Below are 27812 nucleotides of genomic sequence, written 5' to 3'. Positions count from 1 at the left end.
TCTGAAACAACAATATGACAATATGGCAACCATTACGTTTAACATTTAAGTGTTTGGGCTTCACAAGTACTAAAAGAAGAGACGAAACCTGGGATACATAAATATGAACCGGTGATGTTAGAAACGGTATTATTATCCTTAATTAGAGCCAATAGTTAACAAACGACAATAAATATAGTTAGAATCTAGATCATTATGCCTAGGTGTGATGTGACTGTTACAACTGGTCATGAGGGATTCCTACATCTTAGAAAGAAGATGAAGAAGTGATGTAGGCAAGACGCTGTCTGCTTTCTCCAGGATGAAGTGAAGAGGAGCTGCAACCCAGTTCAGAATTGTTCTCGCAATACTCTAGAGTAAACGTAATTAACGACGTGTAAATGGCGCATTATAATAAATGAGGAAATTATTTTTTCTTTCATCCCTGTTTGAATTTTATCCCTGTTTGAAATTTGTCGACTTGAAACCTTATATTTTGAATTTACACATTTCAAATTATCAACAAAAAAATTTCAAGTAACACAATATATTAATTCGAGGTGCTTTTTTTAAAGTGTTAATGTTTATGCTCCTCCCAAAAAAAGGCTAATTTTGTTAAGAAAAATATAGTGGTTTCTGGTGTATTTTCCTCTATAAGATATCTATAGTATTTACCCCCATTGAGTCCGGATACTGATGGGTGAGCAGAGCTAGAAGAGCTGTAAAACTACACAACCCAGCTGTAAAGAGAATAAAGAATGGGAGCTCCTTCTTAGGATAAACAGAAACCTCGTGAAATGTCGGCAACAACTCTCTATCCGCACACTCTGAAAATACATGGAANTTTCTTTCTATATTATACTATTTACCCAATAAATCGTAAACCTTATCATAGTTCGACTCAATACTTAAAAAGCATTTGATAAAAATCTTAAAGAATCATTTTAAACATTTAAGACTGTCCCACGCAAGAAACACTCATGAAAACTTGTTTTATGATAAAGTTTGAAAGTAACCTGTACAGCTTGGGTATGGATAGAAAAGATGTCCTTTCTCCAGAGGATACGGGAGGAGACGAAATGTTCCCTCCCAAGTACAGTGCAGGAGATTAAGTGCTCCGTCTACCCGCTTCCAATGTGTGAGATGATAGAACGCGTAGCTAATAGCCTCGCTATCCCCTCGTTTCAGAATATGCTCCGGAGGAAGAATCAATGGTTTCATCTCCAGCAGATATTTAGGAACATGAGGATTAAACTCCACTGCTCGATGAATAGCCTCCACCGCTGCCATCTCTGACACCGTGAGTCCACGCTTCCCCGCCACGTCAGCAGAGAACTTGTCAGCTACAGATCTTGCTTTTAACAGGGCTGCCGTGTAACAAATGGCAGCGGACTTTGGTAAAGATATGTCATCGTATTTAGCTAATACTGCTTGAACATCAGCGTAGTTTCCCATTTCCAGTAAACACTCCAGCAGGTTCTCATGGATATTCAATACATTCATAATAGGAGGAACCTCCTTGGCCAGATCTTTAAACATCTTCACAGCTTCCTTCAGCTTCCCCAGCTTCCGGGCACACATAGCGAGCCGTCTCCGGATATAGATCATCACGTTGGTGTCCCTCCTATGCTGGGACTCCATTAGCTGGTTCTGGTGCTGCAGTTGTTGAGATCTCCTGTAGTTGGTTTCAGCAATACGAAATGCTTCCTTAAACTTGACTTCAGCTTCAGCAATATCCAAGGCCTGAAATATACAATTGATAAACAGAGCGGGCGGAACTTGGAAGAGAAATTAATACTGAAGATCAATAAAGCTCATACAGAATTATAAATTTAATTTAAATCGTTCCTTGAAAAGGTAATTTCATCATCAATTCAGTTCTTTTATCGCCGATTGGAAGTTGAAAAATATTTTAACGGATACTGTTTCTGATTCAAAACGTGAAAAAAAATTTACCTCCTCCTCAGCTAGCAGTATATATGCTGTAGCGCACTCTATATTCAGAACAATCGCATCCTTAGCAGCCTTTATCCGAGCAGAGGGATTCCGCTCCCTCCACGCTGTTTGCATTATTTCATACTCTGGCTTACCTAGACAAATTATTTCGTTAAAACCTTTTCATATCACATTTTCTTTATTTCTGTCTCTCATGCATTTACAAGGATATTTATTATCAAGAATTACACCACGCTCAGCTGCACTTTCCTAACTCATAACGAGAGGGGGGTCAACGGGGAATGCTTTTCAAAGAAAATATAATCTCGTCGTTTGTCCTAAGCGAATCAATAAATAAAAAATCTGAGAAAATGATAAATTACAATTGAGAAACTTATTTAGAAAAATCAGACTCTACATGTTGAATCTCCATTTTGGAATATTAACAGGTCAGTTCTTATTCTTAAGAGTTTTGTATTGAGTTTTACAAAAATTTAAATCATTAAAATTTACCTGCATCAGCTTCACATGTGAAGAAAGTTTGATGATCCTGGGCGGAGAGATTCATATCGTAGTAGGTTAGAGGTTCCTTCTTGGTTGCAGTCTGGAACCTTTGATACTCTGCTCCTCGGAACAGATTTAACGGGTTCCTCCAGACCTTGCATTCAGGAACGGCGGGTGCCGGGTTAGTTGCAGTTTCCGGCGGGTCCCCGCCTCCCAACCAGGGAGATATATGGTTTAAAGAAACCTGTTCAATGAAAGACATTCCATATCGGCGGTAGTACCACCACTCGAAGATGAGGATAAGGCCGGAGATAAGAGAAGAGGTTCCGGTCAGAGCGACGTAGAACTTCGGGGTTAAAGTAGAGAGAAACATTGTTGCCATACCGATGTTCTCACTTATCTTTAAAGGTCCACGGAGATAGAAGATTACAAAGGAAACCTGAAATTATATCGTTATTCAAATCTCTAGGTTTTAAGACTTTTTAATTTATGCTTCAATGGTATTCTTTAGGGAAAAATAAGAGGTTTTTCAGTCTGGTAATTTCCTAGAGAACGATTTTTGGACCCCCCCCCCCCCTCCACATAACAATATTGTACATGGATCTTACAGAAAGTGTCTTAACTTAACCTAACCCGTGGCCGCAGCGCTCGGCCCCCTAGCCTGTCCTAGCCGCAGAGCTCGGCCCAGAAAGTGTCTTAACTTAACCTAACCCGTGGCCGCAGCGCTCGGCCCCCTAGCCTGTCCTAGCCGCAGAGCTCGGCCCAGAAAGTGTCTTAACCTAACCTAACCCTTAATAAATACTAAAGTGGTCATGTACAAAATTGATATGGGGGGGGGGGGGCAAAAATCGTTCTCTAGGACAGACCCATCTGTCTTTTATTCGTATTTCATTTTCGGGGTAAATAAGGTTCTCTCTCTTTTTAGATATTATACTTTTAGTAATAAAAATCTTATATGTCTATAGTAACTTTTGAAAATTATTTACCAGAAGAAACCAGACTACCCAGAGATAGCTCCAAGACCAGACAATCAATTCTTTAAGTTTGTTCAAACCTTTCATAAACATAATGCGGGGTGGCACACCAAGCCACACATAGCAATAATTTACAAAAGTTCTGAAAACAAATTAAATTATGATTATGTAAAATATCATGAAGTGCTGTATTTAGAATACAGATTTGTTTAAAGTCCAAATAACATTAAAAAATCACTGTTTAACTTATTTGAAAGATCAATACTAAAAATCATGTATAGTTTTTAGCATCCGTAAAATATAAAACAGAACCATTAAAAAATCAATATTTTGGAGCAAGAAAGAATAAATTTATTGATTTTTATTCTCCGCTTCACAGATTAGAGCTCCTCTTCTATTCCATTATCTCGGAGGTAGAAAATCTATTCTAGCAAACTTAACTCGTAGTTCGGACTCGGAGTAAATTCAGCTGATTGAGCAACAATATTCAGAAGTACTGCGCGCGCACGGTTTATTAAAAGAGAAAAAGTAAGAGAGGGGAGGAAGGACAATCGGCCATGAACCCTGTGGAAATTCTCCGAACCCTGCAGAACATAATAGAATATAATAATCAATTTATAGAAAAAATTTCATTATTGTTTTGATCATCTTTTGGTGCAGATTTCAAGTTTGACTTTCATGATCCGAGTTCCCTTTTGTGCATTTGACAGCACCCAATTTTTTAAAATAATCTTTTTTGTTTGTTTATTTTCTTGTGGTTTTTAACAATTTTTTTTTATCAAGTTTGATGGTTATTATAAAACTGACGAGGGTCAACCCAGACCAAAATATATTTTCAACTAATGTGGAACTAATATCTACTTTTTTTACTCTACAAAGGTTTGCTTCATCACCATTAGGGGAAAGGGGAAGGGGAGGGGAAAGAGGAGGAAAATAAAATGAAGAGGAAAAAGGAATGGGAAAGAGGAAAGAAGAAGGGGAAAATGAAAAGGGGGAAAAGGGGAGGGGAAAGTGGAAAAAAAATGTGGAACGGGAAAGGCCAGGGAAGAGAAGGGAAGTGGGATGAGAAGGGAAATCCCTTTCCCTTCTCATCCCTCAAGGAGGATGGGGGTAGGAAAGGGAATAAAAGGTAAAGGCCATCAAAAGGAAGAGGGAATGGACAGGGGATAAGGGCAAAAAGGAAATGAGAAAAGGCCTAAGAAATGGGAAGGGAAGGTGAAAGGAATGGGGAAGGAGAGAAATAGAGAGAGAAAGGGAAAGTAAGTTAACTTGGGATAGGAAGAGCAATGGAATGAAATCTTACCCCTCCATCTTTTACACATCTAATTTCACGCAAGTTCTTTGAATTGCGCAGGTCCATTTTAAAGTTTTAGCCTAAAAATAGGAGTATACAAAATAAACATACTAAGGAATTCAATAAGATCAAAATTGCATTTATTAATACTTTTGTGTGGTCCTGTGCCATATGTTGAATAAAATGGAGAAACTAAGCAATTTCCCCCTGAATAACACATTTTTTGCTCCTTACAACGTTCGGAGATTTTCCACAGGGTTTGGAGACTGTTTCTGCAGGGTTTCGGAGACTTTTTTACAAGGTTTATGGCTGCGTCGCCTTCCCTCCCTCAGTTCAGACGAGCCTATCCTGCCGAGATCAGACCCACCGGTACGGAGATCCGGCCCACCGGTTCAGAGATCCGACCCACCGGTTCGGAAATTTTAGATGACGTTTCCATAAACTCATAAAAGCTAGTATTTGATTTTGTTCTAATTCGTCCAATAGGAGGAATACACAGACTCAACTCTTTTATGGTTCCATTCCATTTAGTTTTAACTTTTATGTGATATTTCCTAAACTAAAGTTGAAAAGTTGATGGTTTGATCAAGTCAGTTTTGATGATGATCTCAGGAATTACTTGTCAATCGTTCATGTTTTTACGTCATCATTATTATTTTCTTTTCGCTTTAATTCTTCTATCTAAACATATCTAACACTCGAAGCTTTAAAAAAAAGTTATATCTAAGTAAACATATTTTAAAGTAAACACACTAGTAACCATAGGGTAATTTCTTATAGATCGTTTTTGGACCCCCCTCCCCTCCTATCAATTTTCTCTTATGTAACACTTGGATATAATTGATCATGTTGCTGCAGCGCCCGGCCCCCTAGCCTGTCCTAGCCGCGGCGCTCGGCCCCTAGTCTGTCCTAGCCGCAGCGCTCGGCTCAGAAATAGTCTTAGTCTAAGTAATAAATATTAATAACTGTGCTGAAAAATAAGGGGGGAGAGTCCAAAAATCGGTTTTTATGACAGACCCAACCTTATAGCGTAGTTAAATTGAAATTCAATATTTTCTAAAATCGTTCTAAAGGAAATTACCAAGAAAATTGTTCTATGTTATGTTTGAAATAAATATTGTAAAGTTCTAAATAAGGCTTAAGTTGTGATTTATATAATTAGTATAACTTGACAGGTTTCAGATTACAGCAATGCGAGCTTGTTTGGTACTCCTGGCCCTCCTGGTGGCTGAGGGTATAGCCCAGTCCAAGAAGAAGGACGGGAGTCTAGCAGACAGGGTTGAGCAGCTTACAGAACTCTCCCTCAAGCGTCCTGTGATCCGTTTGAACGGGAACAAGTTCCGCGAGCTAGTAAAGGGGACCCCCAGGAACTACAGCATAGTCGTCATGTTCACCGCCCTCTCCGCTAACAGGCAGTGCGCTATTTGTAAACAGGCGAGTGATGAGTTCCAGTTGGTCGCCAACTCCTACAGATATTCTCCCGCATTTTCCAACAAACTTTTCTTCGCTATGGTTGATTTCGACGAAGGACCAGATGTTTTTCAGTCCATGAAACTTAACACTGCCCCTGTCTTCATGCACTTTCCGGAGAAGGGTAAACCTAAGAAGCAAGACAACATGGATATCCAGAGAATTGGATTTAGTGCTGATGTTATCGCCAAGTGGGTTGGAGAGAGGACTGATGTAAATATCCGCGTATTCCGTCCTCCCAACTACACTGGCACTGTTGCTCTTCTCATGCTTACAACACTCATTGGAGGCCTTCTCTACATCAGGCGTAATAACCTCGAATTCCTTTACAACCGTACTGCCTGGTCTCTGATTGCCATGTTTTTTGTGTTCGCCATGACCTCTGGACAGATGTGGAACCATATTCGTGGACCTCCTTTCGTTCATAAAACTCAGCAGGGTGGAGTAGCGTATATTCATGGATCTAGCCAAGGACAGTTCGTTCTCGAGACATACTTCGTGATGTTGATCTATGCACTGATAGTCTGTGGTATGATTATGTTGATGGAGGCAGGAGAGAGCAAGGGAGACTCAGGGAAGAGAAGAGCTTTGGCTGTTGTTGGTTTAGTTCTCCTGGCTTTCTTCTTCAGTCTGATCTTGTCCATCTTCAGATCAAAGGCTGGTGGATATCCTTATAGTTTCCTTTTCAAATAGTTTATACTGCTTCAGATATCCAGTCTTATCCATCCATCTTGGTCATCTCAAGATATCCAGACTAATCCATCCAACTTGGTCATCTCAAGATATCCCTTTTGCCTGGTTTATGTCCAGCTAACCAATAATTTACATCTACACTGTAATCCTCTACACCTACCCTGCAGTCCTCTACATCTAACCTGTAGTCCTCTACACCTAGCCTGCAGTCCTCTACAGTCTGAACCTAACCTGTAGTCCCCTGCATCTACCCTGTAGTCCTCTACACCTATCTTTTTTAGTCCTCAACACCTGACCTGCAATACTTCTACCCTGCAGACCTCTGTACCTACCCTGCAGTCCTACACATCTACCCTGCAGACCTCTGCACCTACCCTCCAGACCTCTGCACCTACCCTGCAGACCTCTGCATCTACCCTGCAGACCTCTGCACCTACCCTGCAGTCCTATACTTCTACCCTGCAGACCTCTGCACCTACCCTGCAGTCCTACACATCTACCCTGCAGACCTCTTCACCTACCCTGTAGTCCTACACATCTACCTTGCAGACCTCTGCACCTACCCTGCAGTCCTACACATCTACCCTGCAGACCTCTGCACCTACCCTGCAGACCTCTGCACCTACCCTGCAGTCACTTGTCCTATAGTCTGCAGACTCGTCCTTGTTTCATGTCCTACGATAAAATCGTTAAAATTTTTATCTTTTTGCACCATCCAATTCCAGTTACTAATGTTTTATTAAAAGTATTTGTATTTAAACCATGTAATACAGAAAAAGTATGAGTAGGATTTATGAAATATTTCGGATAATATTCAATTTCATCTTTGTTTTTCTGTTTTGTCTTTTTCAATTTAAAGTTATCAATGCGTGTTTTCAAAAATATGTTGATGACTTTTCTCAGATTTTTATCTGTATTAAAGAACAAATTGACATGGACGTCAATCATTTTTAAAATGTTAAAAATATATCTTTTGTTTTTTGTTTTGCATTTTTCTTTAATTTGAATATTTTTTGTTCAGCATGATATAAAGCACTGTGATTAAATAGAAACTATGCAATTCAACTTTTTCCAGCTTAATGGTTTTCAGATGTTCACGGAGTAAGAATGGCTGGAGCTATCATTGAGAACATGAGTGGTCGGAAACTAGCCATAATAGGTTCAGTTCTCCTGCTAGGCCAGATATTCTGCTTTATTATCGGAGCTGTTTTATCTCCGGCTCCGAACAATTCCAACCAACATTTAGGAAAATAATGGTTCATTACAAGCTGGAGTATATTTTAATGAATTGTTTTTATGTATCATTGGAATAAAAATTAACCTACTATAGTGAAAACGTTTAGGTTGCAGAAGATTGAATTAAGGATTTTGTTATTTACCTGAATAAACAAGTAAACTCTTAAAGGTACTGTAAGCATAGTTTAAAGTGACCCTTCATGCAAAGATGGCAATATCCGATTCACATGGTACCCTAGCTTGGGATAATCAGTATGAATTAGATAAACATGCTTTTAATTTAAAAACTGATTATTTTCTATTGTGGTTTCTTTGCAAAAATGACTTGCGAATTTATATATGGGAATTATTAAAAATTAACATTTTGAAACCTAGAAAAATTACTAAATTTTTCTTATAATTTATTAAAAGGTGGTTTCAATGTTTCAAAGTGAATCTGGCATTGCCATCTTTTCATGGAAGGTCACTTGAAATTACGCTTGGAGTCCATTCAGTTAATGTTTTGCATAATGCGAACATAAACATATAAACAAGTGATTTCTTTTCCAGTTCCCTAGTTAGTAGAGTTAGTATCGCGTTTTAAGAGTTCTTAACTCTGCTAACAAGGCTAAACGTAAACTTGTTGCATAAAGAATTTATTTTGCCTTGATAACAAATAAGTGTAAACATTAACCCCCACCTTTCCGATGTTCAATTTTTTTTATAAATAAATAAAACTAATTTTGCATGAGAAGACAAATAAAATAAAATATATATAATTACAAACATTTTTTGCATAAGACGGAAACAAGAAAAAAAAGTTGAGGCTTATCAAGTCAAAATTATTAGTTATTTTATTTTTTTACCCCTTCAGCAATATGAAAACCCTGTAAAGGAGTTTAAGTAATAATATTTCATTAAAAAGATCAATATGGTTGAAAGATCATTTGAATATTTTTTTACGCATCTCGTGATTTTATCTTAGATTCGATAAAAAGAACACATTATTTAGCGACCAAGTGTTACAACCCCCGTGGATCTAAGGAGAAAGATGCATGGTTTATCCCGCACGGAGACGACTCTTGTCGCAGGATTGACTCCGTCGCAGACCAGGAGATTCTCGACAACCACATGACAGCGGACAACGTAGTGTTCGCGGTTCACATGCCACCAAAGAAGTCGAATACTCAATTTGATTTTTCAAGGTAGGGAACTTGGTCCTCTTCTACTTTTTATTGCCAAACAGGTTTTCAACAAAACATTTAATGATTAAAAAAAAAAAAATTGTATTGGTTCAAGAATCTTTTTATCCCGTTGCTTTTATTTGGTAAAGGACGCTTTTATGAAATGTTTGCAATGGTTTCGTTAAGATCTAATTTTTTAGCATTATGTATTAACTAAATACGCAGTAAATATACGCATGTTGTGAATCTTGGGAGTTATCCTCAAGTTTTAAAGTGTCCACACTATGTATCGAGATTAAGCGGTCAAATAAACGATACTCGCCACAAAAGTTTCAAACTCTGTGCAGTTTAAAGTTGGAAAAAAATTATTTCGTGGAATTATTTATTTTATTTCTAGATGGCAGCAGAACCTGATCGGAGTAATGATGCTGGATATTGAGTACCAGGAGGAGGACGAACCTCTCAAGGAGGTAAATTATGTAGATTATAAACTGAAAAGCAAAACTAGTTTCGATTGAACCGGAGAATTTCACGTCAAAGTTAATATTTGTTTTCATGCACCAAAAGAGAAAAAAAAATGTCTTTTGATTTTTTTCTCATTTTCGAACTTATAATGAGTATTTCTTTCCAGGTTCATCTAATGGTTGAGGCGAGGTTGGGATACAGGAACAAAGAAGACCCCCCCGGGGTCTGGACGGAGTATGCGAAAAGTTTTGAAGCTCGGAACCTGAACTGTGACATAGACGAGGAGAAACGTGTACCTGGATACTATTACAATTGCTCCATGCTTCCACTGTTTGATCTGGGATCTCTGCACCATGATTACTACCTACTCAATATCCGTCTACCCACAGTGTTCCTGGACAGTAGGAACCAGGTTCAGGAGATAAATGAGGATATTGGTAAGCTGGTGGATATCTGGTTAATAGCTATAAATCAGAACGGAGGTTTTACTAAGATCTGGGTCTCTCTGAAAACAGTTTTCTTCCCAATTATCATCCTTGAGATGATTTGGTTTTGGAACCGGATCAGTATGTTATCCCGAGCTCCGAACCTTCTGGAGAAAACCCTTCTCTCCCTTGGTTTGGCGTTAACATTCCTCAACCTGCCATTAGAGTACTTGACCCTGGCCTACGAGATGCCTTGGTTAAATCTCTTTAATGATATCAAGCAAGGAATTTTCTACGCTAACCTTCTCATCTTCTGGTTGATCTTCGCCGGGGAGCATCTGATGAGCGATCAAGGGGTCGGAGATCCCAACGGTATCTTTGCTTACTGGAAGAACCTCTCCGTGGTTCTGTTCGGTTGTCTTTGCTTATTTGTGTTCGATATGTGCGAGAGAGGAGTTCAGCTGCAGAACCCGTTCTACTCTATCTGGGTGACGGAGCTGGGAACCAACCTGGCTCTGGGTTTTATCATCCTGGCCGGAATCTCTGCTGGATTATACTTCTTGTTTCTCTGCTACTTGATCCGCAAGGTTTTCCTTAATATCGCGGATAGATCTTCTTCATTCACGAGTATGTCGCAGATCAGGCGACTCCACTATCAGGTAAATTTAATTCGTAAAAACCAAACTGAACAAAAGGATATTCATTTATAAACATATTTAATCTAATATAAAATAAAGGAATAAAACAATTAATTAACCATCAAGTAATTAATTGAACATCAAGTATAAAGAGATTTTACAAAAGTGGTATTATTATGTTTTTGTTTTAAAATTATCTCCTGTACCACAAAAACTTAAGACTCGGCAATAAAAAAAAATAGTTAAGAGACACTACAACATACTGTAAGGAGAGGGGAAGGGTTTATTAAAACAAAAAAATATTACACAGTCGTTTTATTAAAGACTTATTGAATTAATTTGCTTTTTCTAAAATAATTTCTATTATCCTCTATTTGTAGGGGATAATCTGGAGATTCAAATTCCTGATGCTGGCCACCCTTCTCACCGCGGCACTCACCGTCATCGGGTTCATCATCGGTCAGGTGTCGGAGGGAGCTTACAAGTGGGACGAGGATCTTGGATCTACTCTCCAGTATACATCAGGGTTCCTCACCGGGGTCTACGGTCTCTGGAACATTTACATCTTCGGTCTTCTCTTCCTCTACGCTCCTAGTCATAAAACTTGGGGGAATGAAGATACGCATTCTACAGGTACTAAACCACTCCTTCATCATCTATTTTCTAACTTCTCTTTTCTAATTTTTGTTAATAGTTTTGGTTTAGAAAAAAAAAATATAAACATGGCTTTTCCAGGAAAATCTGTATTGGATCTCCCCTTTTCAATTATAATTTGTTCCCCTGCCTTAAAAAAAAAGGGGGGGGGGTAAATGTAGGGGTGGATTATTTAAAATCCAGTTCTTCCTTGTGGGTTAATCCTTCACAATAGAGGATAATTAAGATTCACATTCTCTATTATAAATATTAAAACCGAGAAAATAGGTAATAAGGATGTCAAGGTTCTTTTTTCAGGCGAAGAAGTTGAGTTTGATGTTACCGGAGCCGGGACACAGGGAGATCAATCAGAAATGAGCTCTCTTACAGAGTTCATCCGACATCAAGCCACAGACTAAACTATCCGATATCAAGCCACAGACTAAACTATCCGACATCAAGCCATAGACTAAACTATCCGACATCAAGCCACAGACTAAACTATCCGATATCAAGCCACGTACTAAACTATCCGATATCAAGCCACTGACTAAACTATCCGATATCAAGCCACAGACTAAACTATCCGATATCAAGCCACAGACTAAACTATCCGATATCAAGCCATAGATTAAACTATCCGGTATCAAGCCACAGACTAAAATATCCGATATCAAGCCACAGACTAAACAATCCCACATCAGAACACAAACTATACTCTCCGACAGCCTGAAGAGTTTATTCTAAATCAGACCACAGACTAAACTATACGACACCCTGGAGCGATTATCCTATATCAGACCACAAACTAAAATATCCAACATAACGTGGAGGGTTTATCTGACATCTCTAAAATATCCGACACCTTGGATAGTCCACAGACTAAACTATCCGACACCCTGAATAGTCCACAGACTAAACTATCCGACACCCTGGATAGTATACAGACTAAACTATCCGACACCCTGGATAGTCCACAGACTAAACAATCCGACACCCTGGATAGTCCACAGACTAAACAATCCGACACCCTGGATAGTCCACAGACTAAACTATCCGACACCCTGGATAGTCCAGACTAAAATATCCGACACCCTGGATAGTCCACAGACTAAACAATCCGACACCCTGGATAGTCCACAGACTAAACAATCCGACACCCTGGATAGTCCACAGACTAAACTATCCGACACCCTGGATAGTCCAGACTAAAATATCCGACACCCTGGATAGTCCACAGACTAAACTATCCGACACCCCCGATAGTCTACAGACTAAAATATTCGACACCCTGGATATTATAAATCCTAAGACCACAGACTAGATGGACAATTTATCCTGACCTAGCATTATTTATCATATATAATTCATTGTACATCAGACCAAGGACTATACTATTATAAGCCCTATCCTTGGATAAACCCTCCTACTTTTTCGATAGACTATCTGAAACTGTGGCTCATTCATTAGACACCAGACCACCGACTTGTTAATCTTTTTAACTGACAATTGTACTTGTGGAATTTTTACTCTTTAAATGCTTCATTTTAATTGTTTTATATTTGGTAATTTTTTCCAGATTAAGGCTCTTAAACTAAGTGTATGCTAATAATTGTGCTTCAGCATGTTTGTACTTCATATGCATAATGAGCATATGCATCGTGCAATACAACTTTTTAAGTACACATCCTTGTATTTGATTTAAACCAATAATATTTATCTCTGTGTTAGTATATATTACATCTGTGTTAACCTCTGTGCCAACCAAATATTGTCATAAATCTCGAATATTGTTCTGGAATCTCCTTCCCTTCTCTCTTTTACAATTTTAATGCTTGACCTCGATCCTTGTCTGTACTTTTCAGACAAGATTTTTTGTATTTTAAACTATTTTATCAATCCTGTTGTCCTTGCTTCCAACTTTACTCTGGCATAATTAGATTTGTGAAAACTAAACGAATAAGTTGTTTCAGGGGTGTATATTAGTTGTGAGACTATTCCCCCCCCCCTTTTTTTAGTATCATATTTTTTTCACAAATCCATTACTTAAAAACAGGTATATTTTACAGGTTTCTGAAGCCCATGCAAACTTCCGTTTCCCCTTCCGTTTTTCCTTTTCCTCCTTCCCTTTCCCCTTCTTCCTTTTTTTCTTCATTTTTTTCCCAAACCCAATAAAAGCTCATATTATTGCTCCCCCCCCCCGGGGGGTGGGGGAAAAAAGCAGAAAAATATACACCCCTGAGTTGTTTCTTTCAACTAATTTAGGACATTTATATATATTATCATTATATCTAACCTTATCCTAGATATCTCATAGAAAGGGAGTTTATTTTCTGGGATGAAAACCAGGCATTAACTACTGTATTTAATACAAAACTGATTGTTCAAAAAAGGTTCTCAAATGTGTGAAATAAAATTTTTCTAAAATAAACTCGATATTTGCAACCCGGACCCATATTTAAAAATTTTCTCCAATGAGAAATCTTGGTAAAATGTCGACTCCTGCAGATTTAGCCCGCAGAAAACTTGTTTTAACCCCTTGATTAAATGTTTTTACTCCCTGCGACTGATCAGTATTAATACTTGTTGTATTTCAGAGAATGAATGAACCCTACGACTACCTGTTCAAGTTCCTAGTGATAGGTTCAGCTGGAACAGGAAAATCCTGTTTACTTCATCAGTTTATTGAAAACAGGTTCAAAGAGGACAGCAGTCATACTATAGGTAGGTTTAGAGTTCAGATCAGGCCTGTTCTTTCCGTTATTTTAAATATCAAGTTTTTTTTCGGTTTTCGTGGGACTGGCAAATGTCTAAGATGTCTAAAAAGTTGCAAGTTAGCGTTTATCAATTTATGAAATATTTATAATGCAATGGTTTGCAAATAACGTTCAGCTTTTAGAGAATAAGAACAAGTCTATGATATAGTTTATTAATTAAAAAATTAATTTCAAATTTACAAATTAAGGCATTCGTATCATCAATCTGTCAATTTTGTCTTCAGAAGTTATCTTTAAAAATGTTGGTTTAATTGTTCACAAATACAAATTGGTGGTTTAGCATGCTGTTTAAACAGTTAAGTATTCAAGGATACATAAGGTTGTTCTTAACTATCTCATACACCATTCTCCTTCGGAAGTAGGGCATGTTCTCCTGTGTGAAGGATATCCTGGCTCTTCTAGATAAATATTCTGCGAACTTGCAGGCAAACATTCCGCAATCAGATCCGTTCATCTGCTGGGGGATTCTTTTCACAAGGGTCTGCTTCCACCGATATCTTCGCGCAGGACATAATATTCCCAAGTGTACAGGGATGAATACAATGTCCTGAGCGAAGATATCGGTGGAAGCAGACCCTTGTGAAAAAAATCCCCCAGCAGATGAACGGATCTGATTGCGGAATGTTTGCCTGCAAGTTCGCAGAATATTTATCTAGAAGAGCCAGGATATCCTTCACACAGGAGAACATGCCCTACTTCCGAAGGAGAATGGTGTATGAGATAGTTAGTCCATCTTCTTATACTGGAATAGCCGTTATTCTTGAGGGTTGAGTAGAAAAAGCATAAACTTTACACCACTTATCCTCTCCGCCTCTAGCTACGATCATCTGCATGTAGAAGTTGATTATTTCATATATCGGGAAAGGATATAAAAACTCTTGTCATTCGAGACCAGACAGAGTTCTAATATCCTTTCCCGATATAGGAATTCGGTACGCTTCTATCAGTTGCTGGGATTCTCTTGCTCTATTTGAAGATCTGATAATATCCTCCATTTCCGGTGTTATTTCCGGAAGTTCGACCGCAGCCTCTTTTGTTTCCATCACGTCGGGAGAATGTGTTGATCCCGTTCAGGTTGGAGAACTACTGGATTTACACCAGCATATATCTTTTCCCGTATTTTCTCCTTTTCCTTCAAGGATTCCTAGTTCAGATTTAAGGAGAAAATAGATCCTCTACAAGCTGTTGGTTAAAGGTTTGATTTTTCTTGCGTTAATATCTCATTCTCTTATCTATATCTGTTGGTTAAAGGTTTGATTTTTTCTTACGTTAATATCTCTTATCTTCTGCTAGAGTCAAAATATTGCATAATTTTATAAAAGCAAACCTGTAGAGAATAAGATTTTGTAAATATTCAGATATTTGTGAGTACAATGAATACCGAGATAGATAGGTATTTCTAGAAAGGGCTGTCCAGGCCTAGTTTAGATAGATATTAAATTAACCACTTAGATCTCGGATGTGACGGAGGGTGGTGAGTTTGTTATGGTTTGAGAGATGAATATAAGTCGGACAAGATCAAGTTTTGTTTAAGAATGTGGATATCTGGGAACATTTTATTGCACTAAGTTCTTGAATATACAGAGCGTCCCATATCATATTAGATTATCTCCAATCTTTAACACCTAAATACGCACATTATACTAAAAAAAATCTAGCATTTTCTGCAAAAAAAATTTTCTATTAGCCTTATAAAATTTTTCAAAATGATTTATTCTCCTTAAATTTTCTGATTTGTCCCCGAAATCGTAATTTATACCCATTGACGCGGTCTAATTTGATGTGGGACACCCTGTATCTAACCGAAAAGTTAAGTTCCAGCTGACATAAAGTACGCGGGCTTTTTCATCAATACTTATTTTTCCGTTTTTCTAGCCGAAATCTTGTCGAACTCTGACAATTTTCTTATTATACCACACTGAAAGTGAACGGACTAATTGTAAACTTGGATAGAATTCTACAAGACTGTAAAATATGTATTGTAGGGTTAATAAGCCGAGGCTATGGTGTACAAAACGGGGGTGGGGTTACAGACTTTAAAAACTTTGAGAATGTTTGTAAAATAAAGTTCAGGGAGATTTGTTGTTAAAAAAAATAAAAGATTTTCTGTTAATTTTGGTTCATATTTTGAAGACTTGGATCCAAACCCAGGGTGCCAAAACATTGCGAATCTGGATATTTAGTGATAATTAGAGTTAAGAAATCTTAGGTTTTAAGGCTTTGCTGATAAATCATTATTTTTGCAGGAGTTGAGTTTGGGAGTAAAATAATTCCTGTTGGTGGACGGAGTGTTAAACTTCAAATCTGGGATACAGCAGGACAAGAGAGATTTAGATCTGTTACAAGGAGCTATTACAGGGGAGCAGCAGGTGACCATACTAGGGAGCAGTAGGTAACCATACCAGGGAGCAGTAGGTAACCATACCAGGGAGCAGTAGGTAACCATACCAGGGAGAAGTAGATAACCATAATAGGGAGCAGTAATAAACCTTACTAGGGTGCAGTAGGTAACCATACCATGGATCAGTAGGTAACCAAACAAGCGAGCGGTAGATAACCATACCAGGGAGCAGCAGGTAACCATACTTGGGAGCAGTAATGAACCATACTAGGGAGCCGTAGGTAACCACAACAGGGAGCAGTAGTTAACCATACCTAGGAGCGGTAGATAGCCATACCAGGGAGCATTAGTTAACCATATTAGGGAGCAGTAGTTAACCATACTAGGCCATACCAGGGAGCAGTAGGTAACCATACCCGGGAGCATCTGGTAACCATACCAGGGAGCAGTAGGTAACCATGCAAGGGAGGATCTGGTAACCATACCAGGGAGCAGTAGGTAATCATTCTAGGGAACACTGGAGCAGTAGGTAACCTTCTTACTAAGAAGCATATAATCCATGGAAGCAACAGTAGTATAAACTATAATTTCTCAACTCTGTTCTATAGGTGCGCTACTTGTCTACGATGTGAGTTCCCGTGAATCCTTTAATAACCTGGCGAACTGGTTGACAGACGCCAGGACCCTCGCCAGCCCAGCTATAGTCATTATCCTAGTCGGGAACAAGAAGGACCTAGAGGAGGAGAGGGAGGTCACATTCCTTGAAGCGAGCAGGTAGGAAAGTAAGAGGTTAACTGCTAGGGAAGTATGACAGGAAAGTCTGAAGTATGCAAGGATAAAAGAAAGAAAGAAAGGAAAGTAAAAGAGAAAGGTTAGTAGGTAATGAAGTATCTTGGATGGTCAAACTCAAAAGCATAGGAAGAGGAGAAGAAAGTCAGGTGGTTTGGGAGGAGGAGAGGACGGTCAGTAGATTAGGGAGTAGGAGAGATATTTAGGGATGTTGGGGAGTAGGAGAGGAAGGTTATGTAGAGGAGGAGGAGGAGATGAGATTCAGTAGGCAGGGGAGGAGGAGGGGAAGGAATTATGTAGAGGAGGAGGGAGGAGGATATGAGGGTCAGTAGGCACGGGAGGAGGAGAGGAAGGATACTGAGTAGTTTGAAATGTTCTAAAACTATAATATGTAATTAAAAAAATAATCATCTTATAAGTAATACTATCCAGGTTTGCCCAGGAGAACGGACTCATGTTCTTAGAGACAAGTGCCAAGACCGGAGACAGTGTTGAAGAGGCCTTTCTTAAATGTTCAAAGAATATTCTTGCTAAAATTGAATCCGGAGAATTGGACCCGGAAAGGATAGGATCAGGTCTAAACAAACCAGATTCTTTTTGGTTGATTTAATATTTTTTTCAGTTAAAGATTTTTTTGTGGTTTTTTAGTATTCTAAAATCTGTTGTCTGTTTAGGGATCCAGTACGGAGAATCTCTTCTCCGGAGAACTGATCAACTCTCCGCTACTCGGAGAACTCCTGACTGTTCAGCTCTCACGGGATCTTGTAAAATATAATCGTAGTCATTCCACATCAACAAATTATACTTTATTTTTCATCATTATTATAACTCATTATTCATATTATTATTATTTTGCCTGAGATCGCAACTTTTGTAATTTTAACCCCATGAAAAGCACTAATCCATATCCAGGATGGAGGACATCGAGTTGAAAGGTTTTTATTAGCGCTAATCCATACAAAAGTTGATCTTAACAGCTTCTTGGAGATCATATACAAACCGGGATACGACATTGTTCCAAGTGTGATTTTTTCTAGAGTTATCAAAGGAATGATTTTACTGTTCTTTATATTTCATATATTTGTGCAGGGTATTCCGTAATCACCATCCTTATAAATGACTTTACTAGAAATGACATTTGGAAAAATGTCGGGAGTGTATTTAAAAACTATGCTGCACAAATTTCTAAAAACATGGTATTTTTTTTCTAGCTTCTTATCTGTTCTACAAATGTTAAATATTTCTCAGTTTTGATAACTTTGCTCATTTCAGCTTATTCAAAATCTTTTTAACCATATTAATTTTGTGAATTCGGCTTCCAAAATTAGTATCGAACGACCCACCTTGACGTGGAAGCTAACGGCACTAAGTAAAAAAGAGAAATCTAGAAATATTAATATAAATGTTTATCTTACAATCTGTATATTTACAATATTTTGCAATTTAAATGTTTTGTAAAAATTCACTAGATTGGTAATTATTTCATGTTTACTGTTCATCAAAAATCCAAACAGTTTGTTTTTATTTAAATGTGAATCGATCTGAAACGTAAAATCTGTGCTTTTTATTCGTCTCCCTAAAAATATTTGGAACCCCAAGTTGCCAAAAAGTCTCAATTTTAAAATATAATTCGACATAAACCCCTAAGCAATGAATTGAATAATTGCATAGTTTTGATAAATAGCTTTAAGATTTTGTTTGCAAGGATCATTGTTAAGCTTAATATACAGGGTGTCCCAATAAACATGGGAAATTAATGACTACTTCTATATCGTCTTTGTCCCATGCGATATTTAAGTCTTCTCTCAATGTCCATGTTTATTGGAACACCTTGTACACGAACATTAGATTTATTTCTGGCAAGATCAAATTCTTAAATCCTTTATTGTACCAAATATTGCGTTAAATCTTGAAACCTAAAATTTTGATCTGGGATGAGCAATCTCAATTATGTCAGTTTTATTGTAAATAAACTGCTATTCGACAGTAATGAGACATAAAGGACGACATTTCTAATGTGATAAAAATCTATCTATTATTTTTAATTAACTAAACTAACTTACAGCTTTGTTTTATTTTTTTCTAAAATTATTGAGATCTGAATTCTTGAAATATTTATATCTTGTGATACCAAACTACACGCAGAGAATATTTAAAATAAATTTTGCATTTATTACTGGTTTGATTGATAGATAGATATACAATGGGTTACTGGTCGAGAATCGTGTTGTTGTGTCGAAGTTCAGGTTTATGGAAGAATTTTGTTGTCGTACTTCTCCTGAACCCAGTTCTTTTATTTATCTTTCGACACGGGGGCCATGTTTAATTTTTAGAAATCAATTAAAAAAATTACGAATCTGAATTCGAAAATTCGTAATAATTATTTACAAATTTACATGGAAGTTAAAGGAATTTTACTCTATCCTTGGCCCAAGACCAAAATTTTGTCGAAAAGATGAAAATGTGCAAATTTTTTCACGAAAACTTTGAAGAGCGGGTTGTTATGTTACTTAATTGTCCCAAGGGACGTTAGTAACTTAACCTCCATCTGTGGGGGAATCATATAGGTAGGTAATATTGATTTGCAGTAGTAAATCTCATTGTTTTAAGTCAATCTAAAATTAGTCGTAAAAAGGGTTTGTATTTTTTTCGGAGGAAAGAGGGAGGAGGGTACATATCATGATGAATAAAAGAAACTGTTCCTCAGAGTATCTTCGTTATGAAACTTGGCAAGAGTAAGCCAGGAGAAGTTATTATTTGTTGTATAAAGGACTCCGCTGTGTGTGTTGACCGGACCGTGTCTCAGAGTACCAGGTTGAGTAGGTTGATCTCCAGGAGTAGGTGTTGAGGTTGCGGCAGGATCATAACCTAGACCTGGATCAACCTCATCATCGAGGATCCGTCCTAAATTAAAGGTCTAGAAATAGAAGGATAAACTATTGGAAACCAACTCAGTTTGGGAAATTAACTGTATACTTAATGTTCTTTTAACGAACAATTCATCTGAATGACAATCTTTTCTCTTTTACGGCGTGACGCAAAAAATGGATTCAAATTAGAAACGGTAAAAGAGGTTATAAAATATTTTTTAGAATAAAATATACGACAGTTCTAGAATTGATTAACTTCACACTGCTTTGGTAATAATTGTAACAACAACATTCCAGCTTTCTAGTAAATAAAAACAGTGAAAACATAAAACCTTGAATTCTCATTTGTTGTCGTCATTGCTTTGTCACATCAGATTTAATTGCCAAATTACAGCTTGTGAAGTTTTTTTTTCTGAGACTTCTCGTTTTGTAAAGACACAAGGGGTCACAAGATTGTACCTGATACACTTCTGATATGTGGCATTGTATTAGACTTGAGATGGGTGTATCCAGGTTTACAATGTCGTGGCAGGGTTGGGGTCAAGCTGAACGGAGCTGAGTTGGCCGGCGGGCAGTGGTCGCTAGCACAACCACTGGCGCAACCGCTAGAACTGAGAACAACAGGGCGCTCAAGGTCCTCTATAGAATCCCAGGGTCTAAACATTTGCTTAATTACAACATTTCTAATATACAGGAATACCCACAAAATATGAAACTTCAGAGATGGCTGTACGGAACTTATACGGCCTGTTTCCTTATATTCAGGATTCTCTGCAACTATAAACTTGTAGCTGTCTTTGCCAAATCATTTTTTTAGTCTTTTTGTCTCATCCTTTTTGGTAAATCTTTACCTTGAATGCATATTTGTGCATATTTATATTGATTGATAAAATTCAAATTTGGCTTAATTTACATTATTTCCTTTATTATGGCATGCATTTTATTATAAATAAACATGTATTGAATTTATAACTGGCATGCATTATATTATAAATTAACATGTATTGAACGTATAACTGGCATGCATTATATTATAAATTAACATGTATTGAACGTATAACTGGCATGCATTATATTATAAATAAACATGTATTGAATTTATAACTGGCATGCATTATATTATAAATCAACATGTATTGAACGTATAACTGGCATGCATTATATCATAAATGTATTGAATGTATAATTGGCATGCATTAAATTATAAATCAACATGTTTTTTACGAATAACTGGCATGCCTTATATTATAAATCAACATGTATTGAATGTATAACTGGCATGTATTATATTATAAATCAACATGTATTGAATTTATAACTGGCATGCATTATAAATCAACATGTATTGAATGTATAACTGGCATGCATTATATTATAAATTAACAAGTATTGAACGTATACTTGGCATGCATTATATTATAAATTAACATGTATTGAACGTATAACTGGCATGCATTACATTTTAAATCAACATGTATTGAATCTATAACTGGCATGCATTATATCATAAATCAACATGTTTTTTTTACGAATAACTGGCATGCATTATATTATAAATCAACATGTATTGAACGTATAACTGGCATGCATTATATTATAAATCAACATATATTGAACGTATAACTGGCATGCACTATATTATAAATCAACATGTATTGAAAGTGTACCTGGCATGCATTATATATCAACTTGTATTGCAAGTATACCTGGCATGCATTGTATCCCTACTGGGAGAAGCCCAAGCAGGACTATTGTACCGGAGTTTATATCTTGGTTCTCTATTAGCTCCTGGAGTTCGAGCAGCAGATCTAAATATAGAGTTTAGTAATGCTGTGATAGATCAAATAGATTTGTTTTCATTGTAAGCCCAGAGATTAGAACTTTTGTGTAGATATTGCATTAATCTTAAACACTTGATCTCGATATCCAATGTGGAAACTTTAAAATTTTAGAATAAATTAAATTTCTCGAGACAGGGACATCAGGTAGAACTCATATAGGTCGCCATCAACTCCTGGAGTGTTCAGGTTTTTACCTGTACCCCCTTTTAGTTTTCCTTAACAGTCCCTTTAAAATAGAAATTTAGGTTTGTGTATTGTAATGAAAAATATATTTGATACCTTGGATCAATATTTAACAGTTTAGATCCCTTGATCCTCTCAGTTTGTCTGATGGTCTCCAAGAACACTTTCCCAATCCCGGAGGAGATCTTGCTGAGCTCCTCCTCAGTCTTCTTCAATTTGGGGTTCATGTTCTCCTCATCACTGATATACACACCTTCGTCCAATACATCATCTTAATTAGGGGAAATTAAGCAACCTCCTGTTCTAATACAGTGGTCGGCAATTATATCAGCACAACGAAGACGACTTTTTATTATTAATTTGCTCTGATCCCTAAAAAAAAACATTTTTCAAATTACGACGTAAAAGGTAAACTAAGAGTAGCTGTTAATTGGCAACTTTAAATGTTTAAGTTTCTGTTTCTGCTGTTTTGCAGCTTGGGAGAAATCAAAATTGAAAAAGAAAATCGTCTTTATTGTATTAATATATACGACGACGACTGTATTATTTTGTGAATTGTGGGTCCACAACAAAAATATTTTAACATTTTATTCTGTACAAGTTGGCTTTTATTGCGCCATGCAATATAGTGACTCTGACAGAAAATGTCAGCCCATGACCAAAGATACAACTTTGATATTTGTGTCCCAACTTGAAATACAAAAGACTTTGAATCTTTGAATGAAAATGAAGTTCCCCAACCCTAGTATTATCCCTAATTCTATATACTTATGAGAATCTAAGCATATAACTTGAAATATTCTAAACTTTGAATGTTTAAAAATTGATAAATTAGGATGCTCCACCCTATACCCTTATACAGCATAAAAATTGAAACATTCTAAACTTCACAGCTTTTTGTGAAATGTTGACTATGAAGTGTTGAATGTGGAGCCTCTTAAAGCCAAAAGGCTTTGAATGTTTAAAAACGAATAAATATAATTTATATAAATATAAGTCCATAACCAACAAAATATTCCTCCTTTTTAAAAGGAGTGACTGGCTATGTATTGTAGTTGAACTGAGAGTATAGTACAGGGTGTCCCACGAAACATGACATTTGGTATAAATAGTTTAGAATGTCTTCTTCCATAATTTGATAAGTTTTTTAATACGAAAGACAATAATAAAAATATTATTTAGGAGTCTTATTATAGAAAAATTAATTTCAAAGTAAAATATACTAGTGCAAAAGATTTTTTAAACGAAATAAACTGCAAACAGCCTTTAATATCTAATACAGTGTATGAAAGACGACATTCAAAACTATTTATCAACTGTCATGTTTCGTGGGACACCCTGTATTATAAAACTAGTTATCAGTTTGTGATATTATGTGACAATAATAGAACGTAAAAACATATATTCTCAGTTTAACTACCATACCTGGCCATTCACTCCCTTCAATTATCTTAGCATATAACTTTTAATATTGATGTAATTGAAATAAAATCGTCTCTAAGCTGAATAGTTAATTATTTCTTCTTTAAGAGTCCCAACTCTACCTTCAATCCTCCTTTTATAAGAATGTAATTTAAGGAAAGTGTATCTACTCTATCCCAAAATGTAGGAGGAGACAAATATTTTATATTTTTCTCCAAAGTTTATCTCTGCATTAAGCACCTGTCCAGACCTTAGCTTTATTACTTCTCCAGACTTTACAGAACCCTAGATATATACTCAATACTCACCCTCATCTCCCAGCCTTCTCTTCCTATCCTCTAGAGTACAGGAGAAGGTTGAATCCTCACCAACTATCTGACGATCCTTAGGTATCCCACTTGGGAAGTGAGCCAACTACAAAACAAATCATTATCAAATATTGCAAATATTTTATCAAATATTGCAAATATTTTATCAAATATTGCAAATATTTTATCAAATATTGCAAATATTTTATCAAATATTGCAAATATTTTATCTGCAAATATTTTATCAAATATTGCATATATTTTATCAAATATTGCAAATATTTTATCAAATATTGGAAATATTTTATCAAATATTGCAAAAATGTTTTCAAATATTGAAAATATTTTATCAATTATTTTATCAAATATTAAAAATATTTGATCAAATATTGAAAATATTTAGATCAAAAAGCATCAAAGATAAGGTTTTAAAAAAATACTTTTTAACATCTCTTCTGTAGTTTTGATCAATTAATAAAAAAAATATCAATTTTGTTCAACTCCTTGTAATTAATCTATGAACAACTCTTTTTTAGAAGGGTTTCATAAAAGGAAGTGTTCGCGAAAAATTGAAGAGGGTGAAGGATTATAATAAAATTCTGATGTTTCAGAAAATTTGAAATCAACACTTTCCAAACATAACAAAAAAGCAATGAGAAACCGGTGTCATGCTTTTCTAACAAACAATAGGCTGTTAGCTTTAAATTTTCTCCCCAACACTCCCTTTAATAATCCCTTTGATCTCTCCACCTGAATGGGTTCCTCATTGTTCATAGAAGGGGATCTGGACCTACACGGAGCTCGAGCCTTCATTTCATTGACCAGGACGGTCATGCCCGTCTTCTGCCCGGGCCTACCGTACACCATCCTCTTCTTCCTGGTCGGTAGATGGAAGTGCTGGCTGCTCACACTAGGCTCTATAGGTTTCCGCATAGTAGTTGTAGTTGTATTGGAGCCAGGAGAGTGGGATCGAGGTAGGCTCCTGGAGAAATCTAAACTAGTGGCGGAGAGAGCTCCTCGTGAACTAGATTTCCAGCGTGGGATTGTACTCTGGTATCTCTATAATAATAAGAATCTATATATCTGTATATATAAAGTAGTATAAATCACTGTTTGCCTGTTTATTTATTTGTCCGATCATAACTCGGGAACCACTTCACCGATTTTCCTCCAATTTTGATTGAAGAACTGGGGAGAACCACCGAAATGTTATTAGCTTGGATTCTAAGTTGAGTGGGTTGACTGCTAAAGGGAAAAATAGCCAAAATCGTAATTTTAAGACCAAGCGCGGGTATACGGTGGGAATAACTATGAGTTACCTGGTCAACGCTGGGTTCCCAAACTAGTTTATAATATAAGAATAGACCTAACATGAGGATCAATAGAGTTAAATTTTTTTTACAAATACTACTCATACGTCCACCTGTAGATGTTTACCCCTCATAAGGAATGTATGAACCTGCAAGGAATGTATGAACCTTTGTACTCTAAGGAATGTATGTGCTTACAAACCATATGGAATTTATAACGTACATACCTACAGTGGTAGGCGATTATATCAATACAATTAAGAAGATTTTTTATTGAAGTTTTGATTGTTAACAAGCTTTTTTTGAATTACAAGTTTACAAGTAATCAAAGAGAAGCTGTTTACCAGCTTTATGTAAATTAAAATTGAAATCGAAAGTCGTCTTCATTGTATTGATATAATCGCCTATTACTGTATGTACCCTGAGGAATGTACCCTAAGAAATGTATGTACCAGTGTACACTAAGAAATGTATATACCTTTGTACCCTGATGAATGTGTGTATCCTAAGGAATACATTTACCTGATAATCCTAATTGGAATGTATTATCTATTTGTCGCCATGAAATTTATGTACCTTTATACCCTAATGAATTTAAGTATGTTTGTTTAAGGAATTATGTATAACTGTGTACCCTAAGAAATATATGTACCTGTGTATCCTATGGAATGTATCTACCTGTGTACCCTAAATAATGTATATACCTGTGGACCCTGAAGAACGTATGTACAATTGTACATGGATTGTATGTGCTCCTAAGAAATGTATGTACCTGTGTACCCTGAGGAATGTGAAAATGTTGGTTACTGCTCCACTCATATTTATCGTACAGCTCCTGTCTTCGGGGTCTCAAGGAGTAGGCTGAAGTTGCTGGGTTCAGTTTTACTCCGGGTTCAGGAGAGCTTGGGGCAGAGTTCTTTCCTCTTGGGAATGTTTCACTTCCTAAATTTTATATAGGGTTGTCTTTAATTATTAATTAATTTGGAAAGAAATTTGTCTTAATTTCAAATTTCAATTTTTAAATTTTAAAGCGCTGTTTTAAGGGTTTGAATTCGAAAAAAAAACATATTTTGGCCTAGGTTTGGCTTAATATCTACCAATTTTTTTATTATACCCAATGACCAACATGAGTCAATTCGTTAAAAATGTGCGCGAAGCGACAAAAAATTCTGTTCTTCTAGTGTCTTTTTATGTATCTCTTAGTTTGAATTAGTCCCTGGCTTAGTGATATTCATTATGTTTTGCCAATGATAAACTAGTATTTTAATGTCACCCTTTATAAAAGAATGACATAAACAAATAACATCTGTTTCCTATAAACCTACAGGGTTACCCACAAAAGATGAGATTTAAAGGGACTGTTAGTGTAATTTCAAGTAACCCTTTCTGCACAGATTATTTTCAATTGTGATTTCTCTACAAAAGTCACTGCAGGAAACACAGATAGGAATTATCAGAACTAACCACTTTTAATCCTAGAAAAACGACAGTATCTTCCACTTCCACAAAAGTTTCAAGGGTACTGTTGTGAATCGGACATTGGAATTTTTACATGGAGGGTCACTAAAATTTACGCTTATACAATCTCTTTAAGGACAACCCGAAAGTTTCTAAATATCGCGATATTATATTTAAATTTAATGTCCTGCATGACATTCAACCTTTTGAATCTAATAAATGATGAAGGAGACAAATAATAAAATAAGTTTATATCTCCAGCGAACCTTGAGTCGAAGAAATAAGAAAGAATAAAATTTGTTCAACCGTCTTTGAAGTTTTATCCTTGGTTGGTAACCCTGTATCTGATAATAAAGATTTCGTCTTATTTGTCAATCCAATTGTCCGCCACATTTTTATCTTCTTTGCTAAAGAAATGCACAGGTTGGTTTCTAGCTAAAAAGGGAACTGGTGATAATCATGAATGGCACTCTTTAAATGAAGGCTCACTAAAAACCTACAAGTTGACAGTCCCTTCCAGTGTCCAGGGTATACCTTGATATTGAGTTATCTGATGTTGTTTAACCACAACCTTCTCCGGAACCTGCTGAGTTAGTTCTATTCTCTCAGGTTCGTTCTCCTTGTTCTCTCCTCGATCCTTCTTATTATCTTTCTTCTTCTTTTTCTTAAAAAGATTCTGCCAAAATGTCTCAATCTTCTCCATGTTGTCAGTTAGGAGTGCTGGGTTAGAACTGCTTTCTCCTGCTCCGCCCTGCAGCTCCTACAGGAGCCGGCACCTTCTCCTTTCTAGATATAAACCCCCTTCTACAGGGGATTTATTCCCCTTTTTCAAATATATTCAATACCAACACGCATTTTTACCTACATTCTTTAATAACAATACGGGGGATATTTACATTTAAACGGATTCATTCGTTTAGTTTCATAAAATTTTGAAAAAAAAACTGGCAAAGTTCCAATTTTCCTTTCTTTGTTGAATTATATTAAAGTGGAAATTATTAATCTTTCACTTTACCACAGTACAGGGATGTAGAAGGGAAGGAGTTTATATATAGGAATATATTTAAACTCGTACCATGTATCTAAACTTATATAAGCAAATTT

At 36.5% G+C, this 27812-nt stretch overlaps 5 protein-coding genes across 17 annotated transcripts; 3 read left to right on the top strand and 2 right to left on the bottom strand.

The window, feature by feature from the left end:
• On the bottom strand, positions 1 to 3532 carry LOC111696363 (suppressor of tumorigenicity 7 protein homolog). Its single transcript, XM_023465958.1, has 6 exons — positions 3405 to 3532; positions 2428 to 2857; positions 1936 to 2069; positions 996 to 1722; positions 655 to 806; positions 1 to 351 (listed from the first exon to the last, which is right to left on the bottom strand). The coding sequence occupies exons 1-6, from the start codon at positions 3483 to 3485 to the stop codon at positions 241 to 243; spliced, it is 1635 nt and encodes a 544-aa protein (XP_023321726.1). The 5' UTR covers positions 3486 to 3532; the 3' UTR covers positions 1 to 240.
• A 2314-nt stretch (positions 3533 to 5846) lies between these two features.
• LOC111696384 (tumor suppressor candidate 3) lies at positions 5847 to 7276 on the top strand. The gene has a single exon (XM_023465979.1). It carries the CDS (start codon positions 5878 to 5880, stop codon positions 6847 to 6849), a length of 972 nt encoding a protein of 323 aa, XP_023321747.1. The 5' UTR covers positions 5847 to 5877; the 3' UTR covers positions 6850 to 7276.
• Positions 7277 to 7853: 577 nt separating this feature from the next.
• LOC111696335 (protein wntless-like) lies at positions 7854 to 14005 on the top strand. 10 transcript variants are annotated; one of them, XR_002764073.1, is made up of 7 exons: positions 7854 to 8095; positions 9077 to 9269; positions 9646 to 9718; positions 9880 to 10797; positions 11157 to 11409; positions 11728 to 11929; positions 13675 to 14005. XR_002764073.1 is itself a non-coding variant. In XM_023465916.1 (6 exons), exons 1-6 carry the CDS (start codon positions 7957 to 7959, stop codon positions 11826 to 11828), a joined length of 1677 nt encoding a protein of 558 aa, XP_023321684.1. In that variant the 5' UTR covers positions 7854 to 7956; the 3' UTR covers positions 11829 to 14005. The 10 variants fall into 10 exon arrangements, 1 of the variants encoding a protein (XP_023321684.1); XR_002764072.1 differs by having other exon boundaries at positions 13091 to 14005; XR_002764071.1 differs by having other exon boundaries at positions 13033 to 14005.
• Positions 13991 to 19489, top strand: LOC111696395 (ras-related protein Rab-4B-like). Of its 4 annotated transcripts, none has more exons than XR_002764079.1 (6): positions 13991 to 14133; positions 16433 to 16555; positions 17136 to 17301; positions 17749 to 17891; positions 17991 to 18251; positions 19165 to 19489. XR_002764079.1 is itself a non-coding variant. In XM_023465992.1 (5 exons), exons 1-5 carry the CDS (start codon positions 14010 to 14012, stop codon positions 18089 to 18091), a joined length of 657 nt encoding a protein of 218 aa, XP_023321760.1. In that variant the 5' UTR covers positions 13991 to 14009; the 3' UTR covers positions 18092 to 19489. The 4 variants fall into 4 exon arrangements, 1 of the variants encoding a protein (XP_023321760.1); XR_002764075.1 differs by having other exon boundaries at positions 17991 to 18337; positions 18446 to 19489; XR_002764077.1 differs by having other exon boundaries at positions 17991 to 19047.
• LOC111696374 (uncharacterized) lies at positions 19468 to 27490 on the bottom strand. Its single transcript, XM_023465969.1, has 9 exons — positions 27243 to 27490; positions 26023 to 26192; positions 24691 to 24999; positions 23941 to 24046; positions 22307 to 22481; positions 21893 to 21994; positions 20646 to 20842; positions 20019 to 20220; positions 19468 to 19594 (listed from the first exon to the last, which is right to left on the bottom strand). Exons 1-9 carry the CDS (start codon positions 27409 to 27411, stop codon positions 19525 to 19527), a joined length of 1500 nt encoding a protein of 499 aa, XP_023321737.1. The 5' UTR covers positions 27412 to 27490; the 3' UTR covers positions 19468 to 19524.
• Between the last annotated feature and the right edge of the window lie 322 nt (positions 27491 to 27812).

Source organism: Eurytemora carolleeae, unplaced genomic scaffold (assembly GCF_000591075.1).
Source record: "Eurytemora carolleeae unplaced genomic scaffold, Eaff_2.0 scaffold72, whole genome shotgun sequence".
Classification (NCBI taxonomy): Eukaryota; Metazoa; Arthropoda; class Copepoda; order Calanoida; family Temoridae; genus Eurytemora; species Eurytemora carolleeae.
Note: the sequence above shows the minus strand (reverse complement) of the source record. Positions and strands in the feature narration are given on the sequence as shown.